The sequence below is a fragment of the Alligator sinensis genome, unplaced genomic scaffold (genome assembly GCF_000455745.1).
Source record: "Alligator sinensis unplaced genomic scaffold, ASM45574v1 scaffold277_1, whole genome shotgun sequence".
NCBI classification, from domain to species: Eukaryota; Metazoa; Chordata; order Crocodylia; family Alligatoridae; genus Alligator; species Alligator sinensis.
Window position 1 is genome coordinate 3,598,542 of NW_005841899.1, and position 21,203 is coordinate 3,619,744.

Sequence of the window (21,203 nt, forward strand, 5' to 3'; positions counted from 1 at the left end):
GCTAGTAGGGAGGGAAAGACTGCAGAAAGACCTGGATGGGTTGCAAGGGGGGGCTAACAAAAACAGGATGCGTTTCAATACGGACAAGTGCAGGGTGCTGCACTTGGGCAGTAGTAACCAGCAACACACTTATAAGATGGGAAACTCCCTTCTTGAGAGCATGGAGGCGAAAGGGATCTTGGAGTCATCATTGACTCAAAGATGAACATGGGCCGACAATGCTAGGTCATGGTTGGCAGGGCTAACCGGACCTTATCGTGCATCCACAGGTGCATCTCAAGTAGGGCCAAGGAGGTGATCCTCCCCCTCTATGCGACACTGGTCAGGCCACAGCTGGAGTACTGTGTACAGTTCTGGGCGCCCCACTTCAAGAGGGATGTGGACAACATTGAGAGGGTCCAGAGGAGGGCCACCTGCATGATCCGGGGACAGCAGGGCAGACCCTACAATGAGAGGCTACAGGACCTGAACCTGTTCAGCCTTCACGAGAGAAGGCGGAGGGGGCACCTTGTGACTGTCTATAAACTCACTAGGGGGGACCAGAAGGGTTTGGGGGAGACCTTGTTTCCCCTAGCACCCCCCGGGATAACAAGGAACAACAGCCACAAGTTGTTGGAGAGTAGGATTAGATTAGACATCCGTAGGAACTACTTCACAGTCAGGGTAGCTAGGATCTGGAACCAACTTCCAAGGGAAGTGGTGCTGGCTCCTACCCTGGGGGTCTTTAAGAAGCTGCTCAATGCCTACCTGGCAGGGGTCACTTGAGCCCAGTTTCCCTCCTGCCCAGGCAGGGGGTCGACCTTGAAGATCTATAAGGTCCCTTCCGACCCTACTTCTATGATTCTATGAGAACTATACAGTGTTACTTCACCACTGCCAATATCACAGCCTAATCAAATTTAAAGCAAAATTTAGACAAAGCTTTGAATCAAGGCTACTAATACTAACGTACATTTTACAGATGTTTGGGCCTACCATCAGTATCAGAGCCATTGCCACTGAGGTGTAATGGGAATTGTTTCTAGAGACAGAAGACATAATATATCTGTTATTTTTCATTTAATTATTCCTCTATCCATATATGCTTCATCTTCTTGTGTAAGCTTATACAGGGAGATTTCCTGTTGAAGTCAGGGATTGCCGTCTGCTGATGCTTACTGTGCAGTAGCTCATTGCTACAGTGCAGTAGTGTTGTGGGACATGAACCATGATGGGATGCTACTGCACAGTAGTAACGAGCTACTGTGCAGTCAGTGTCACCAGGAAGCTGTGTGGGGATGCGACTGCTCAGTAGTGCTGGTTACTGCACAGTCATTTAGTACTTGGGTATGCAAGTACTAAATGACTGCACAGTAACAACTGCGCAGTCAGCATCTCATGCAGATGCGACCAGTGAGAGGTTTGCCTAAGTAAGGAATGCAGGCGCATATGAAAGCTGTTAGATATGGTTTCTAATGCTAAAGGACAAAGGAAAGTAATTTTAAATGTGCTTCAACTTTTTAGGTTCATAAAATAACTTAAAAACTTTTTTAGAAGAGTCTTCTACATCTTAGACTACCATAAATGATTCTTCCCTATAAATTCTTTTATAGATGCTGTCAGAACTGAATTGTGAGCAGGATTAGAACTGTTATAATAGCATAGGCAGTGGACCAGTTATAGAAGAAGGAGCAGCTTAGATATCTAATGCTCTTTAAATGACTTCAAAGGAATGATGCACCATAGACCATAAATGTAGACATACTTATTAATGATATAATTAAAGTTCCACCCTCACAAGCAAACTGGAAACACGTTGGAAATATTTATATTGTGTTGTGTAGCTCATTTGACTTTTTTTCCCTTTTAGTGCTACATGATCTCTGCCAAATGAACTTCCATTCTTCTAAAAGTGGGGGGTTTTGTTTACCAGAAAATGGATCAAAGATAGGTTAAGGTCTGTTAGGCAATTGCAACTTAGCTCAACTTAAAAATGCTTCATCAGCCCTGTAATGATGCATAGTTCAATACTTGGCAAAATTTGAATATAGATTAATAGTTTATACTCATTAACACAAGAGCACACTTAGTCATTTTCATGACTTTTACCAAGCACAAGTTTCAGGCTTTGTTTTAGCCTCCTGATTAGTGGTCATGATATTTTGCTTTATATAGTCTGTTTGAGTTTCTTTTAAAGCTGCATAAATAGTGTGACTCAATTCCACTCCATTATTTTCATCATGTTTACTTTTGTCTAAGTTTTGTGCAGTGGAATAGAGGCAAGGTAGAAAAAGAAACTAGATTAACATCCTTTCCTGCCCTTAACTAGCTGCTGGTTCACAGATTCACAGAAGTTTAGGGCTGGAAGGGACCTCGTGAGATCATCGGGTCCAGACTGGTGGGGTCAAATAACCCCAGCAAGTTGTGCATCCAGTCTCCTTTTAAAGATCTCCAGGGTAGGTGCCTGCACCACCCTGCACCTTCTTTTAGGAGTTTATGACCATTGGTCCTGGTTTTCCCCTCGGGCTCAGTCCTGCAAGTGCTGAGCATTTTGTAGTAAATGTGGGAAGCCCTCAGAACTGTGCTGAAAGATTAAGCCCCAAGCTGAGTACAAAATACAATGTATATTTGTGTCAATTGCTTTTAAATGAGCTCTCACTTTTGAGTAGTTGGCTTGAATCTAATTGTCATTTACTCTTTTAATTTTCTTTTACATTGATCCTTTTTTGTGGAAATTCAATGGCAGGCTTTGAGAGGGATGTTTTTTAAAGAGTCCAGATGGTATTTATAATTATTTATTATCATTAGCATTCACTATATCTGAAAACAGGAATTTTGCCAACACACATTAAAGCCATTTGTGCAACACTGCTGTTTACAAGTGTTTTAGTTTCTCCTGTTAATTAAAACTTCCTCTTTGGGGCATTTATTTATGGGTAAAAAAAAGTATTTCTGCAAACACATGCCAAACTGCTAAGCCTTTTTGGGGCACATTTACATATTTTGGGTTTTGAATGATGCTGTGGACCTGGACAGTCATGATCCTCACCTTAATATATGGAGCTGAGACATAAGCAATATATAGGAGACACCTGAAGTCACCGAAGAAGTACCATCAGTGCTGCCTGTAGAAGATCTTTTGAATCCAGTGGGGAGATAGGCGCACCAACATTAGCATCCTTTTGCAAGCAAACACTACAAGCATTGAGGAGATGATCATTTGACATCAACTTTGCTGGGCCAGCTATGTCATCCAGATGTCCAGCTCCAGACTTCTGAAGCAAATTTTATTTTCCCAGGTCAGTCAAGGTGTACAATCAAGAGATGGGCAGAGAAAATACTTCAAGGACTTCCTCAAGGCCAGCTTGAAAAAATGTAACATTGACATCAACTTGTGGGAGACTATTTCCCAGGACCACCCCAAATGGAGGAAGAGTCTTCTGCAAGGATCTCAGTATTTTGAAACCTTATAATGACAACAGGAGATGGAAAATTGGGAGCAGCAAAAACAGTGTGTTGCAAACTGAATCAAGAAGCCAGAATCACCAACCTCACATGGAAATGCACACCCAAGTTGCAACAGAGTCTGTTGATCATAGATCAGCCGTGTCAGCCATTTATGAACCACAGATAAAGCAATCGTGGAAGACAATCATCCTCGATTTTGAGATACTGCCAATATAATATAAGACCTGAATAAAGCTGTTCAATGTAATACACAGTCTCCTAAACAGGGGATGTAGTGAGCACATGTAGCATTGTAGTGCTGTTTTATATGCTAAGAGAAACATTCACTTTCAGACTGATTTTTATTAACAGATCAACAAAAGAAGAAGCAATAAAAGTAGTCTTTGTAGGTGCATCACATAGCAATATGTACATCCCTTCTACCACTTCCCACTGAGCTCTGACAAATGATGGCATCTAAACTGCACAGTGAAGTTTTAGAAATTTAAAAGCAGTGCATTGATAATTAAAAGCACTATTGTCTTAATTATTTAATGAAATTCCCTAAAACCTCCAGAACTGTGAAATAGTTTACAAATGTGAAGGTGAACTGGTCTCTACCCGTTGAGCTTGCAGTTTACACGCATCATATTTTTATTGTTTTGAATAGGCCTATTTATTCCTATTGTTTTCTGTTAAAAATTCTGGAATATACCTCATAACAATACACATTATTTTAATGCAATCAGCTTGTTTATTTAATAGGTTCCTATATGATTTTATTTTGATTGATGTTTTTCACAAAGTGACACTGAGAGGAAAATAGAGGGACACCTGTTTCCTAGTTAGACTACAGTACCCGTCTCAACAATGAACTGTAATCATAATCAGTCTTGATCAGCCCACCTGCATACATTGTACAGTTTAGATCAAGCAGGGGGCAGTGAAAGAAAAAGGAAAAATTTAAATGAGAGGAAAAGGAAATAGAATAATCATAAAGGTAATAGTGCTACATGGTGACTTAATATTTTCAAATTGCTCTGCAGCCTTAACTAATTATTAGAACCACCTGCATAAGCTCACACACTTGTTTCAAACAATACAGTGAGCGCAGTTTCACTTCCAGATGTCTCTGAGCAAGTCTTGTTCAAGTCACTTTTTCTTCAATCCTAGGCCCAGCATGTATATGAACAGCAAATGCCTTTAAAGACCTGGGTGAGTTTCTAGGCGTAAGAGTAAATATATAGGACCCAACCACTATTTAATAAACATTATACAGGTATTTTACTACTTAATGTTCATATCCCCTTTCCTGGGATTCTTTATCTGAGCTGATTTGGTTTGCCTTTGGCTTGCTTTTTTAAAGCCTTTTATTGAAATGCTCACAAGGTGCGAGTCAACTAGACATTTTCTTATTAAACTTATTTAAATGGAGAAAGAAAAAAAATCTTGTTCCACCAGGCTGCACATATGCCTTTGCTGAATAGCTGTGTGAACCTTTTAAGGTAAAAACCCTTTCCTTTTCCCCATCACTGCACTGCTATATTATTGTGATTTGTTTGAAATGGCAAGAAGGGTTCTTTTTTGCTCATACAAAGTTGATTTTTAACATAAGGTATCCATACTTCTTGCTTCTGAAGAAAAAAACCACCGTAGAAATAAATAATAATCATAATTCTACCAAATCTCAAAGCATAAGCTCTGAAAGAATAATATTTTACTAATAACACTAAGAGCTTTGAAAATATACTGTGGGCATGTATTAAACTGAGAGAATGATTCTCATATCTACTTCTTACCCTTTCTCTGTTGATTTTGTGTGTTCCTTGTCTCAATCAAGGTCTCAATTTCTTTAAAAAATTGTCCATCAAGGAAACTTTAATTTTTAGTTCAGCAAATGGATGGCAAGCTTTTAATTGCTCATTTTGACCTTTTGGAGTGTTGCACTAAACACTTGCTTTCCTTGGATTACCAGTACTAGGTGCGGTGAAGGTGAATGGCCCAAAACACACACTAGGGATGCACAAGGAAGAGAAGTAGCTGCTTCAGTATATTGCTCCCCACTAATGTGATCAGTGAGGGGACGTGGCTAGGGAGGATGAGAGCAGGGATTAGGAGTACTCCTTTTGATATTTTGCAATGATTGGGTTTTTTTCCTAAATAAGTTTTTTTTGTTCTTTCAATTTATTCTCTCTCTCTGAGTCTCTTGTTTTCTCATTCTTCCCTCAGACTTTTTGCTTTCATTGTCCTTGTTCTCCCATCCCTTTCCCTTTCTTCTCTCCATTTTAGTTGTGTAACTCTTTCACTGTTCCTTGCACATTATGTGTATTCAGCATAAGTTTTACTTCACCTGATGCTATATTCCTACATTTTTGGCCTGTACCACATTCTTCCTTTCTATTCTTTGTCTGCCTTCTATTTTATGTGAAATTTGTTTCTTCGCAATTTGCTCACTCATAATTGTATTTAAACTAATTCCCACCCCCTTTTAGATATTTAGTTATTGTGTCTAAGTGCTTCAATCACATAAATGTTAATTTCCCCCTTTCCCCTCCTCTGTACTTTTTTCTGTTCCATTTAGTTTTTCCTGATGCCTTTTTGCCCCTATTCTCTTTAATTGTTATTTCATTCTTCCTTTCCGTCAGCGGGCCTGATAATGGTGATGGACCACTGCAATTAGATTTATTCCACACACTGCTGCTTTCAGTGACAAACTGACAACACTTTTCACAGAGGTTCTTACCTATTGACTGGCATTAGCAAAAGTCAACCAAGAGCTAAGATTTTCTGTGAAGTGTGACATTGGCCTTCCAGTTTGAGATGTAATATGTGCTGGAAGATGTAGCAGAGCACTCTGCTGGCATTTAGAGATATACATTTGGTGTTGCAACATTTCCAATATGAAAAAAAAATCAATTGTGTTGTTATTATACGCTGAATATATCCCAAATGCTTATATCCAATCGTTCGTACTGTTATAGTGTTATCGTTATTGCTTTTAAATGTAACATTTCTGTTAGCTGATTAGATGGCAAGGGCAAGATTTTGCTGGCAAGCTACTTTCCCTGAAGGAGATATGCAATTGCTCTTAGTGAGCTGGCATACAGTCCATATGAAATTTTCTGAATTTACTACTGTTTGCTGACATCTTATTCTGTTAAAGGCAAGTATTTAATCAAAGTTTATTGTCATTCTTTTCTGAGATTTAAATGGAACATAAAATTTTATGATATGTGTAGTATTTTAGATGACGGCTTCATTATTTTTCAGTGGATAATTTGAAGTGATACAAGAAGAAATATTGATGGTGAACTGGTAATTGTCATTAAAATATGGAACATTTTTGCCGCATTCATTTATGTACAAGATAATTTTTCTGAGTTCTAGATACAATCTGTAAAATCTTACAAGGCAAAACTCATCTCTCTCCCCTCTATGCAATACTTAAATGCTACTGAAACTATATTTTGTGAAAAGATAGGCAGGAATTTTCCCTTCCAATGGATTTTTAGTGGAAAATGCAGCCACTTCAAAATTGACATTTTCTACAGGGGTATCTCAATTTTGACATTTAAAATGTTTTATTTTGGGTCTGGTAAACATGAAGCAGCACGTCCCTCCAATGCCATATTGTGTCATGTAAATGCTGCTTTTGGTGTTTCAAATTGTCCTCTCCCTGGACCTGCTTCTTATTGCAGACTGCATCTTCTATGAAGTATCATCATCTGACTGAGCCATGTAATGTATCACTGGAATTTATGGGGCAGCAGGGTATCATGGGAGCCAGCTAATTGGGTGGAATGAGGGCATGAGGCTCTGGGACTGTGTACAGGTCTGCACTGCTCCTGCAGTGCTCTTGAAAGTGTTGCTGAAAATTATGCCCTACCCACCTATTCCTGCTTTACACACACTGCTTTACATGCGCCAGGCTGGTCACAGGTTCAGTTAATTTCATAACAAGACCCAGCCACAAAGTTATTATAAGTTTTTTGTGTGGCATAACAAGAACCAGCCACAAAGTTATTATAAGTTTTTTGTGTAATAATTTTTTATTACAAAATTTTATGTTCCATTTTATGTTCTTGTTTTATCACACCATTAATTTCATTAATGTGTGGCTGTGTAACAACTTAAGATGTTCACTTAACATGTTACTTATTGTGAACTTATTGTTCACATGTTAAGTGAAACATGAGCCAGGGCAGAGGAGATGAGTACTTGGGGCGTCCCCTTGGGAAGAGGGCTGTCACCTAAAATGTGTAAAACTTTCCACATGTCCATCATTTTAGCCTCTTCCACCCCTCCGGGAAAAAATAAAAGATGGCATCTATAGCCAGGGGGACATGCCTGAGAATTGTGTTCATCATCCTGAAAGGTCCTTATTACCTCTGTTCTGGGTTTAGAGTATGTGGCATAGAAGTAGGTGGGCAGCAGTGTGGAGAGCACTGCAGAGGTAGAGCTGACCTGAATTACGACTCCCCTGAGAAATTGCAGCACAGTGGGCTGGTGCAATTTCATACTGCACTGTCTCAAAATGAAATGGTTTTGGTCAGTTCAACAAACCAAGATGGAATGCTTTCATCCAGGAATGTTGAAAACTTTAATTTCAATATAAAATGGTGACACAACCTGTTTTGACCTTTCACAAGTGAATTTTTTAAGTATTCATTTGGGGAAAAATCAATATTTTAGATGAGAAAATATTGGAATTTCCTGCACGATGTAATTTGCAGTTTTCACTTAGCTTTTTTTTCTTGGCATGTTAAGATGGGACTTAAGTGATGCATCGATTTGTATAGTCCCTGTATGCTAGAAGGAATGTGACCCATAATTATTAGAAACGAATCAAGGTTTCAAATTTTTCACCTAGAGTTGCATTTCCCTAGTTACTTGCATTTCCCCTGTTACTAGGAATGGTCATTTGTTCAGGTCTGTAGCGATAGTCCTTTCAGGTATTACAGCAAGTGCCAGATGCCTTAGTAATGAGCCTTTCCAGAAGTGGATTTGATATTAGGTCGTACTTCACTTTTGTTTCAGAGGTGGTAGGACCATTACATTAGAAGCTTAGGACACTGGGGCTCATTTGCTGGTAATGGTTGTCTTTGATATACTCTATCAGGTTATTATCTATTTTATCAGTCAGATTTGTATAGATCTCACCTCTTCTACAGGTTACAAAACATTACAATTAAACCTGGTCAGGATTTGGGCTTCTGCTGAAATGGTTTTTTATCAGAAAATATCAGTTTTCTGAAACAAGCTTTCTCCAGGAGCCTTTGTACCTAGTTCAATAGGGAAGGTTTCATTTCTCTGCTGGAATTTCTTGTCAAAATAGGGGGCATTGAAACATACCCCCTTCTTTCTTAGAAGAGTCCTGTGATGCTAATACGCTACCCTTGATGTTGGAAATCTAGATTCAAGTCCTTGCTCTATATGGTGTCAATCAGAAATTTGACAGATTTGACAAGAGCTTGGCTGCCCCACATCCTCAACTAGCGTTCCCACCTTGGGGCTACTGGTGATTCAGTGGTGAACAAGGGTCTCTCTTTTTTCATGAAAAGCTTTAGAGATCTTGTTTTCATTCTGGGGCAGAATGAGAAAACCTTTGCAATCTTCCCATTCTATAGGATAGGAAAACCTTTTCCCCTCCTAAGAATGATTACAGTCCTGTTTTCACAGCTTGCTTCCTGGGTTGCCTTGTTATAGGCACAACTAGCGAGGTGGGAAGGAGCTAGCCTTCTGAATTGTTTCTTCTGATTACTGTCTGCACCTATATTGCAGATGGAATAAGGGGATATAAGACTAAGCTGGTCTCCAGAAGCTCGAGCATCACTGACATCTGGATAAGCCCTCAGAATTAGAAGAAAAAAACCCAACTGAAATGTTTGATCATTGCTCAGCCCAAATCCCACTGACTTCTCTTCACTAACAATCATAAATATGCACAGTCCCATTATATATCTGGAAACTACAGAGAAAACCCTCTTCAAAGAGTTTAAACATAATTTCTTGAGACTAATTCTGGGCTGTTTGCCATGCTAAATAAATTTATTTTAAAACTTTTTTAAAACTGAACCAGTATTTGGGATCTCCAGAGAACTGAAAAGGCAGTGATAAGAACCAGTGGTGGGTTCCATTAAATGGGGCCTGGATTCCATCCGAGTCAATTTAAAGGGCTCCTGGAAAAGTAAAGCATTTCCTTCCACAGAAAGCTGCTGGCTCTTGTTTCCTATTTGATATTGATTCATATACTTCAGGGGTTTTCCCCTCTTTTGGTGGCATTCTTCACTAATGAACAGAGGTAACACTTTATCCAAATGTCACAGAGATTTGTATACATTAAGTAGGCACACAGTCTGGAAGCTATAAGTGAACAGGGTGTCCAAGGCAAATCTTAGATGCTGGTCTGAGAAAAACCAGGACTTTCGGAGTGTGCTGTTCAAAGTTATCATACTGGATAAATTAAAAAAACAGTATACTTTTTTTTCTCTGTATAATATCTGTCTGACAGTCCTCTGCTAGGCAAATGATGGAGGAAAGTATACCATTATTTACATTAGTAGAAGACAATAATTCAAACTACACATAGTGTGCTCCTACATGAAATGTTTATTGTGGAGTAGACTAACTAGCTCCGCAGTAAATTTCTGGCATCTACTTGTGCGGCCGGCTCTCTTAGGCCATAGGAAACTAATAAACTCCACAGCAGGGTAGTATTTGTTTTCATAAGTACTGTCCTGGTGTGGAGTTTATTCGTTTCGTATGGAGTGGAGTTTTTTACTCTGCAGTAGGACATGTGTAGACACTGATGGAGCTGTCTTGGGGCATGAGGGTGCTTCAGTGCAGGAGCTGCTTGCTGGCTAGCTCCACACTGGAGCATCCTTATGGCCCAGCCAGCCCCTCCGCAGCACATTGAGCTGGGGGGAGCAGCCCCAGGCTGGCAGGCTGATCCCCCAGACCTGCCAGCCAGGGCTGCTTCGATCCAGCTCAATGTGCTGCTGCCCCGGGTGCACGTTTAAATGTGGCTCCCGGGATCAATAAGCCCCGGCATGATATGCACTGGAGTTTATTGTTGCATGCTAATAGCACACGTAGATATGTCCACAGTGTACAGAACTATAAAGGTAATCCAAGAAGTAAATGTTTTAAAATAGGTTTCTATGTTTTGTGGTAAAGTCATTCATCAAATTGAAGCAATTTGTTTCTCTTTTTTTTTTTCTGAAGTGGGGGAGCCATTAATTTAAAACCTAACATTCAAGAGTTTTGCTTGTTGCTAGCATTTAGCCAAGAGTACACAGAGCTGAGGTCAGAAGTTCTCAGTGGACTGAAATGAGAGTGTTCTGTTCCTGCCCTTCTGCCTCAGTAAGGCTCTGAGATAAACCAGAGCATCTTTAAAATGGATTCAGCTATAGTGAGCACAAGTGCCTCCTTTCATGCTAGGGTCAGGCACCTGTCAAAATTCTCCCCTAATGGGAGTAAATGGTCTTGGAGCCATGATCTAACAAAGGCTGTGCAAAGTCACAGACAGGGTGTTCTGAAGTCTAATGAAGTCAGTGGAAGGACTCCCAGAATCAGACTCTTTACGCTCTCATAGAAGATACCTATTTTGAAACCATAAGCTAATTCCTAGAAAAGGGAGTAAAATCCAGGACTGTTAACACTACATCATATATCAAAAGGATCAGGTGTTTCTTTAATGTTTTCACATGGAGGGAAACATTTTTAGGCCAAACATTATAGATGTCTTTGAGAGTACTGAGCTTTTGAGCATGGATGCATGAACAAGTACTCTTTGATCTAAGGCCCAGCATCTCTTTCCAGTGGCATTGCCCATCAACAGGCACCATCCTCTTCTACAAATCCCAAGTCCGGTATATTAAGTAGAGAATTTCCTGCTGTGCAAGGGAAGAAGTGGAGAAGGAGGCTATGTTTGCAGAGACCTGTTGCTTAATAGCATCCTGGCCTATGAATCAGCCAGTCCATTCTTGTTCATAAATCCATCACCGAGTATTTGAATGCTCTGCCTATGAAGATAAATGATAAGAGAAAGAGGAGGATAGATGTTTACTTCTTACCTCACTTAACTGTGTAATCTCCTAACATCATTCTACTGGTGACTTCTTAAAATCCCACCTGACCTAGGTTCATACATTGTGTTACATTGCTATATAGACAAGCTGTCAAAACATTAGCAGAGATTTTGATATCAAAATGACATAAGGAGACAAGCATATAATTGGAGTGTGGTTTAAATTTTTTTTCCCATAGTTATCAGCAGGATGTGAGCATCCAGAGGAAGGAGGGTATAATGGACTCTTCCAAGTGAATGATTAAATGTATTCTGCAGGAGGAGTGAGAGAAGGATGCTAAATGCAATGCAGAAATAGACCTATATTCATCAGGACTGGAGGCTTTCTGTAAGGAGGTTTTTGGGGTCTGATTTTTTTATTCATCAGGCTAGAATAATAATATAGCGATCAGGCAAGTGGAGCATTTCCTGATCAGAACAGGCATGTGTGAGGGAGAGGGAGAGGATAAAAATACAGTATTTTTAAACATATCTTGTCTGATTGCCTGCTAGATTCTCTATTACTTCTCATAATATGGTTGAAAAGTTTTATTCGTACCTTAAGGGCAATGAGCCTGGGCTCATTTAGAGATATAAATGCTGATATTACAACTGTGCTATTGACAGTTTTAAGCAGCTTCACTAGTAGCCTGTCTGTCTTATTCACTCGCTGGTACATGTGGTGTGTTACAAACGCAATAGAGAGCTCTACCCTCATAGTTATAATTGCATCTTGGACTGCTGTGTTATATACACAATTTCTGCGCAGAATGGGAACGAGCCAGCTTTCTCCTATAGCTGCCATTCCAAATTTTCCAAAGGCTCCAAACTCCAAGGTGTTCCTCCGACCTTGAATTGGGGGATGGATCTATTAAGAATTTTCGACTGATTTATAAGAGTTCAGACAGTTTGAAGGAAAGATTTACAACTATCCTAAGGCTGAAAGATGATGTAATATTCAGAGTGTTACTCAGAGTCTAGGGACAGAAGTTGCATATAAACTGGTTTAAGTGTTTTGAAACTGGTTTAAACATGTAACAGAACAGAAGTTCAGTGCACGTAAACCGCTTTCAAAATAGCTGAATCCAGTTTAAGATAAACCGCATTGGATGTAGTATCACACTTAACTGATTTAGATTAATCTGGTTTATGGAACGTCTTTCCCAGATCCTCTCCCAAGTCGAGTTAACTCAGTCACCCAGAATCCCAGGATGCTTTGTAGCCCTGGGCTATGCTCCAGTGGAGCAGGGCTGGCCCCGTCCCCAGCTGTCACAGAGCTGAAGCACTAAAGCAGGGGTCAGCAACGTGTTTGGGCAGTGCCAAAAACACCCACATCCTAAGATGTTGGCATGCCAGGGGTAGACAGGAGGGGAGCTATGAGGGCCCAGTCCTTGTTGTGGCAGTGCAGACATGGCCCCTTCCCCACCAACTGCCCTGAGGCACGTGCACACCTGTTGCCAGCAATGAGCTGGGCCAGAGCTCTGCAGACTCTGGAGCAGCCACGTACAGCCTCCTGGTTGCCTGCCACAGCCAGCCTAGGCAGGCCCTTGTTTCCTGCCATGGAGCCTGGGCTGCTCACAGCAAGCTGCAGGAAGGCTGAAAGCAGCTGCACTGTGGTCCACAGACCCCCAGCCCAGCTTATTGCCAGTGGTGGGTGCACTCATGCCTTGAGGGGGCAGGGAAGGGGGGGCTGGGCCTGCACTGCCACAAGGATTGGGCCCCTTGTGACATCCCCTCCGAGGTGCGTGTGCCAAGCAAAGTGTCTTTGCATGCCACAATCTGGTATGTGTGCTGGGGGTTGCCTATCTCTGCATTAAAACCTTTGCTCCCTATCCTGCTTCCTGCTTGTGCCTATCAATCTGGCAGAACGGTAGTCTGGGAAACAGCCCCCATGCTCCCCTAACCCCATACTGTACAGTGCAATGGGAGGGAAAACCCTGGTGGGGTGGGGGGGTTGCCCACCCCCCATTGAAGTCCAGGCCTAGGATTAGCTCAGCCCTGCCCTGTCCCCAGCTGTCCAACTCCAAGGGGCAGGGGAGAATGCACTCCCCCACCTGGCACTTCCACCCTGCCCCCTCCCCAGCTCCCACCTATGGGAGATGGAGGGCAGAGTGGGGGGTGCAGAATGCAACCCCCAGTCCAGCACCCACCACTGGGGTTGGTCTAGTGCAGGGGGCAGGGAAAGTCCCCACTGGGAGGCTTCTTGCCTCCAACAACCTGGTGAGCAGGGCTGGGATCAGCTCAACCCCTCCCACACCCCAACTGTCTGCCTCGGAGGCTTTCTGAGCTTTTTTCCCTTGCCAGACAGACCCTGGCTTGCGGGGCTGGTGCCCAGCTATGGGGGTGCATTCATCCCCCCTGCCCCTTGCCTCTCAAAGGTGGGGAGTTGGGGAGAGAGTCTGGCTGAGCCGATTCCAGCACTGCTCGCTGGGCGGAGGGCGGGGGGGTCAAAAGCCCCCCAGTGGGGTATTTCCCCTGTGCTGGGCCTGTGCAGGCTTCTGTCTTCTTTGGCCATCCAAATACTGAACATCCGTTCAGTTTGTTTTTATTTCAATCTGCACAAACCGCAAAGATTGAATCAATTCCACTTCAGGCTTTTTGAACCTCTGTACTTAATCATAAAAAACTGGAGTTGATCTTTAAAGAATTCAGATATGTGAATCATTAAGCAGAGATTTACCAAATCTTGTTTATCTGCCTGCCTGTTTTATATATGTACACACATATCTGTGTGGAACGTTACATAGGGGGCTTAGAAAAGTTGCACAGGGGTTGGATTCAACAAAGTTAATCATACCAGATTTTGGCATGATTGGTATGAATGCAGTCCTTGTTTGGGGAGTCAGTTTTTCTTCAACATGGATTCATGTCTGACGAATGTTAGCTGTAATTCAGCCATAAATGATGTTACAGATTATTGCACAAAGTGTATAGAACAATTATAAAATAATGAGGAAATACTGCTAGAGTAATTTTTAACAAATCAGTACATTTATTTTACCTTCTTTTTAAATATGAACTTGGTAACTGTGTACAGTCTCTGTTAGAGTTCATCTATATTCATATCATCAGCTGATAGGTGCTACACCCATAATGCTGAACAGTGGAAAAGTTACTTTACCTGGCTACCCAGGGATCCCCTTTATGTAATTCTGTTTGCCAGTGAATGAGTATATCTCTGACCTTAGTCATTTTTCTCCAGACCTTTGCTTTCACAACTCCATCCCTCTATTGTTTTTCCATGGTTCCCTTCACTGGCTTCTCTAGCAGGGGCCCCATCTCTTTTCCAACTGTGTTGAAGACCCTGGTGGAGAATTGTTTGTTAAAGAGGGTGGGGGGAGAATCCTACAGCTCTGGTTGCTTAGGTCTCCTAGCATACATGTACTTGCATACTTTCCTGTGGGGTTGACTAATTAGCTGCACAGAAAAGCGTCACCATCTACATGTGCACCAGTCTTAGGGTGCAGTAAATTAATTAAATCTACCTTAAGTCTACTGAAATACACATATAGATGGTACCAGGTGCTGGCTAGGTGCTGCCTAGCCCCGCACTTCAGCAGCCTTGTGCCCCAGCCAGCTCCTTCGTTTTCCACCACTGCCACCTGGAGCCTGGGGCTGACACCCCAGAGCCCCCTGCCAGCCCAAAGCTGCTCTGCCCCAGCTCAAACTGCTGCAGTTCTGGGCACATGTGTAGATGCTTTGCCTGGGAGCAGCTGACTCTGGCATAAACTTCACTGGAGTTTATCACATCTCCTTAATGACACGTGTAAACGCACCCCTAGGAACTGAGATAAAAGTATTCCTGGAATTCTCTCTCCAATTGTTCTGCCTAGGCTCCATGGAAGAAGCAAAATGTTAATCAGACAACTTCGTGTCTTGCAAAAGAGAGAAATCAGACTTCCATGGTGTTCATGATTTGCATTGTTGAAGACAATTCTGCAGCTACAGAAACCTGGAAAATTTGCAGCTTTGACATTAACTAATTTTTATTGTTCTTTCTGAAGATTATTCATCTCATTTCCCCATGATTGGGTTTTTGGTTGTTTGTTTGGTTGTTTACGTCTTCATATGGTAGAACTGAAATTAGCGGCATTCCTCGTTCCACTGAATCTGGACCAAGCTGGTGGATCAAATATCAGGCTTCAAGCAGTTTTTTTAGAGAAATATTTGTAAGGCAAGCGCTTTTAACACCTTTTTAAAGCCAGGTGGTTTTAACACTTTTTTTTCAAGACTCGAATCCTTTCCAAGTGTTCTTTCTAGCATATTTCTCCATAAATGTATATGCATTTTAACACAATCTTATTGTACATACAGGGCAATCAATATTTGTTGAAAATCATACTAATGTTAAGCGAATTTACGTTAAATTTTGTCTTGATTGTTTTAGGTCAAGAGGTATCACATAACCTTTGCTCAGAGGTTCCCCGTCCTGAAACAATGGTGTGTGAGGTCCCGTGTGCGCTGGATTGTGTTGTTAGTGAGTGGTCAGAATGGTCACCTTGTTCCCACACATGTTCCAGTAAAAATTCTGAAGGCAAACAAAGCAGGACTAGATCTATCCTGGCACTCCCAGGGGAGGGTGAGTAATAAATATGTCAACTTGGTCATTAAATGTTCAGTTAATGATGGCTAGATGTGTGGATGCTCCAGGTAGATATGTTTGGATCAGACTCGCATCCCAAAATTAAAGAAATGATGAATAAAATTGAGTACTTATCTACACCTAACCTTTACAAAGAGCTGTACAGGCATTAATATATGTGGTTCTGGATCATACCCAAGGTCAGCATTGCTACATTTCAACCAGAGTTATATACTTTAATTGTAGCTTTTGGATTATGAAATTTCAAGGAGCTGATCCTCCACTATTGTAAGTCACCGTAGTTCTGTTTGCTTCAGTGAAGCCATAACTATTTGAACCAGCTGAGGTTTTGCCACTACCAAGAGACAAACACACATTTCTGGCGATGGCACAAATCCAGGGCAGCAGTGTAACTGTAGAGCAGCAAATTAGCATATTAAAATGGATTGTAAAAATCACATTGTAAAAGCAAGGCCATGAAATTTGATAGGATTATACTCCAGACTCTTGAATTTCAGAGAAGATCATGTAAATAGCTTTTGAGAAAGCTGTATCACTTTCTTTGTAGATATGAGGGTGGTGCAGCTGCCTGGGAAAGGCTGCTTTTCAAGCTTCCAGTTCATTCAGCTTCTTGCTGTCTGGCACCTGCAGCTTTGTGATCAGGATCAGGCTCCCACTGCATACTATGCCATAGGAGTTTAAAAATAGTTAACACAATTCCTTTCCAGTCTCTGAGTAAGTGGACTTGACTCCATTCTTGGATGTGAGACCTCTGTGGCCTTTTTTGCTATGTAAAAATGCCCATTATTCTCAGCAGTGTTTGCAGCTAAGCCAGCATTAAAACACTTGACATGCAAATATAGTCCAACAGAAATTCTGTTAAACAGCATTTCAAAAACCCTCATTAAGCTTGAATTTGTGTGCCAAATTTGATGTTGCAAAACTTTCCTTGTATCAGAGATCATTATTCATGTGAGTGCTCTGTAAGATTTTGTAAGGGACTTTGAGGTCCCTTGTGATGAAAACTGCTATGTAAGCATTGACATGATCCTGATAATTATTATTCAAAATAGTATAAATTAGTAAATAATTAAAGTGGAAAATAAAGATGTGCATTTTCTACAACAGGAACAGTATGATTTGGAATACAAACAAGATATATGTAGAATTAATAAAGCAAAGTAAAACAGGAGAATTGTTAAAGGAAAAGATGGGCAAGTCTGAAGGCCCTGTGATCTCAAGAATATGTAGTGTGAAACTTAACATGAAAGTGAAATGCTTTGAACTGAATACATTTCTCAAAAATAAATAATAATAAGGAGCCCCACATCTTTCTGAGGTTCCTGAGCAGCAAATAAAACAACCTTCTGTACAGCATTAGTGTGATAGAGTACATTAGGAAAGTGCTGCTTGAGTAGAACATGCAGGTGAATGAAGATGGATTTAAACAGCAGGTTATTAATTTAGTACCATGTTCCAGTGTTATTTATCCTGCCTTCCTCAACACTAATGTAGCAAGAATTTAATGAACCCAGTGCAGAGATTATAAGGCTCCCTGCAGCTCTATATGGACTCTTCTCAGCGTACCATTAGGTTTCAGCTCACTCTTCTGAGTTCTTCCCCTTTTCTGCAAGAGAGGTGTACCAAGGGTCCCAGAGGAACCTTTGCCTATCAAGAGTTTGTGTCTCTCCTTTTCCCATAGATACAAAATTGTCTAGCAGTATTTCAGGTTTTGGTCTTGGCTTCTTGGAGCTGGTTCTATTGGCCTTCAGCCACAATGCTCACTAGGCACTAGGGCTGTGTGAAGTTTCAGTTGCTGATTTGATTCGGAGGAGATTTGTCCTGATTCAGCAGCTGAATCTCTGAATCTGAATCAAATCAGGAGACCCTTTAATCTTTCCAAATCGAATCAGAAGCCTCTGATTCAATTCAGAGAGATTTGATGATTTGACCATAGACAGAGCTTTATATGTTTTTTCTAAATACTTCGAGGTACCAGGCGGCTCGTGAATGCTGAGATGGTGCATTCCACTGGAGCATGGGTGGGGGGTCCCCAGCGTGCTTGTTGGTGGACCTAGAAGTGGACCAGAAGCACTTCCAGTCCACTTCCGGGTCCACCGCGGAGTACATCCCTCCACCCCCACCCAGCTCAGTGAGTGGTGCCTCCTCGGTCTGGGGGGCATCCGGGGTCCCCCTGAGGCTGATCGCTGAGTCAGGAGGATGCAGGGGATCCCCTGCATGCTTGGTGGTGGACCCAGAAGTGGACCAGAAGTACTTCTGGTCCACTTCTGGGTCTGCCTCTAAGCATGCAGGGGGGCCCCCCCACACTCCTATGGGACACACCATCTGTCTCACCATTGCAGCGTTCACAAGCCACATCTGGTACCTCAAAGTATGTAGAAAAAACATATAAAGCTGTGTCTATATCCAAATTGCTGATTCGTCGAATCAGAATTGAATCTTCGGATTTGGATTCAGCCAAATCGAATTGGGACAGTGATCTGAATCAGCAAATTGAATCACTGTTCCCCAAATCGGGCTGAATTCAAATAGAATACAGCCCGCTTTGCACACCCCTACTAGGCACTATATCTACTAGTAGTTACCTTTGGTGCGTTCCTGTCCACATACTGCCACATACTTAGATCCTGCAAGAGGTAATCCTTAATGTCCCAAAGCCAAATAATGGTCCTTGCATCCAACAATGCATTCCATTGTCTCTGAAAAGCTCATGCTCCCTGTGCCAGTACTTTTTGTGTGATCACAGAAACAGCCACCTCCAAATATATCTGCATAGGATCATAGGAAAATAGGGCTGTAAGGGACCTCACACGGTCCTTTAATCCAGCCCCCTGCTCAAGACAGGATCATCCCTGACTAAACCAACCCAGCCAAGTGTCTTTCTAACCTACTTTTGAAAGTTTGCAGGCATGGAGTTTCCATAGCTTCTTTAGGTAGTCTGTTCTGATATCTGACCATTCTCATAGTCAGAAAATTCCTCCTAATTTCCAGTCTAAATTTTCCCTGATGCAGCTTAAGGCCATTGCTCCTAGTTCTGTCCCCTGAAGTCATGGAGAAAAAGCCATCTCCAGCTTTTCTATCATCACCCTTTATGCATTTGAAGTTGTTATTAAATCCTCCCTCAGTCTTCTCTTCTCTAGGCTAAATTACCCTACTTCTTTCAACCTTTTTTCATAAGTCGCTCCTCAAAAGCTCCAAATAATTTTTGTTGCCCTGTGCTTGACTCTTTCCAAACTGTCCGTGTCCTTTTTGAAGTGTGGGGCCCAGACCTGGACACAGTGCTCCAGGTGAGGCCTCACTAGTGCTGAATAGAGAGAAAGAATCACTATCCTTGATTTGCAAGTGATACTCCTTTTAATACAACACAGGATGCTGTTGGCTTTCTTTGCAACAAAACCACACTGTTGGCTCATATTCAGTTTATGATCTACTCTAACCCGCAGATCCTTCTATACATTACTGCAGCCAAGCAGTCATTCCCCAATCTGTATTTGTGCATGTAGTTATTGCATCCCAAGTGCAGCATTTTGCAATTTATCTTGTTTAATCTCATCTGATTGATTGCAGACCATTTTTCCAGTTTATCTAAGTCATTCTAGATCCTAGCCCTGTCCCCCAGTGTCTGCAATTCCACCCAATTTGGGGCCATCCAGAAATTTGCTCCAAGTGTGCACTCAGTTCCATCATCCAAATAATTAATGAAGACATTGAACAGTACTAGAATCAGGACAGATCCCTGGGGAATCCCATTTGATACCTTTTTCCAACTAGACATTGAGGTCTGGTGACCTCCCCCATTCCTCCCCTTAGGATCTTAAACTCAGTCTGGCTGTTGTCTTTAGGCACAGTGCACAACAGAGAACCCGCAGATTACATTGGCCTTGTTTGGGTCGCCTCCTGAAATCACAGAAACAGTCTATCCCACTCCTTGTCCACTCCCTGCTGTAGGGATAGATTTAAATATCATAACATTTAAATTTCCTTTACCCTACATTCTGGACCCCTTGATACTTCTGATGTTTCTGTATTGATCCTGAAGGAATGTATGCTGAAACTTGAAGGACTAAAACCTACAAAGATTAATAACTTCTTTTGCAGTTGATTGTTACCTGGGCTGGTATCTAGTACATTTGCATTGGCTAAAACTGGATTTGACTGTTCTATTGCCCTTATAGCTTTATCTGTGTCTGAATACCATAAGAAAAATGACACTTTTGTATATACAGTGTACATCCATTAATTCTAATGGATACCTGGGTCTGTCCTAACTGCCTGCTTTACTAATCCTGACAATACCAAAAAAGCTATGGCCAATACCGCTTTTATGTAGAACTGCCACTCTCTCCCAATTCTTGGGTAGAACCTCCAATAATCACATGAGAATCTGTCATCTTCCATGCATTCATTGCCTCAGGACTTCTACTAATATACGTTCACTTATGGCCTACACAAGCCACCTTGGCTAACTGTTGATAAACAACAAAATTTTGAACTATTTTCTAAGTGTTTATTTTCGAAGAATGCTTATCACCATGATTTGAACAAAAAAGAATATAATGCTTTTGTATGCTATGCCACTCATCCTTTAAAAACCTATGTTCAGATCACTTCTGTTCTCCACTGGAGTGTACTTGCAGCTCTCGTCTCAATATCCAGCTGGATCATACAGCTGCTTAAACTTTTCAATAAATGTTTCCTAAATCTCTAAACCAGTGTTTGTCAAATGGGGGTATGCGTACCCCTAGGCGTACTTAAAAAGGTTGTAAGGGGTATGCAAACCTTATGTGGCCGATAAATGCTGCCTGCATGTGCGCATCTGCAGCACAGCACAGAGGCAGCCAGGAGAGCAGCCAGGTTTGGCTGGTAAGTGTGTTGTGAGGGAAGGGGCTGGGAGAGGGAGTGGGGCACATCAAGGCCCCAGCAGTGGAGGAGGGAGTAGGACAGGGGCTGCCCAGCTGGGGTGGGGTGGCTGACTGAGCCACACAGGGGGTAGATCCCACCACTGCACACAGCCCAGGATGGCATAGAGGGCATGTGCCCCCGGATCTGCATGCAGGGCAGGGCAGGGCAGGCTGCCACTACGGGCTGGGGCTGCACCGGGCTCTT

General features: G+C 41.9%; 1 protein-coding gene across 1 annotated transcript in view; it reads left to right on the forward strand.

Annotated features, from left to right (window-relative positions):
* The window catches only part of THSD7B (thrombospondin type 1 domain containing 7B), a 685,311-nt gene that overhangs the window by 325,551 nt on the left and 338,557 nt on the right, over window positions 1-21,203 (forward strand). The window contains exon 8 of the mRNA XM_025197580.1: window positions 15,882-16,073. Within this exon, the coding sequence (XP_025053365.1) occupies window positions 15,882-16,073 (192 nt within the window). The remainder of the gene's footprint in view (window positions 1-15,881; window positions 16,074-21,203) is intronic.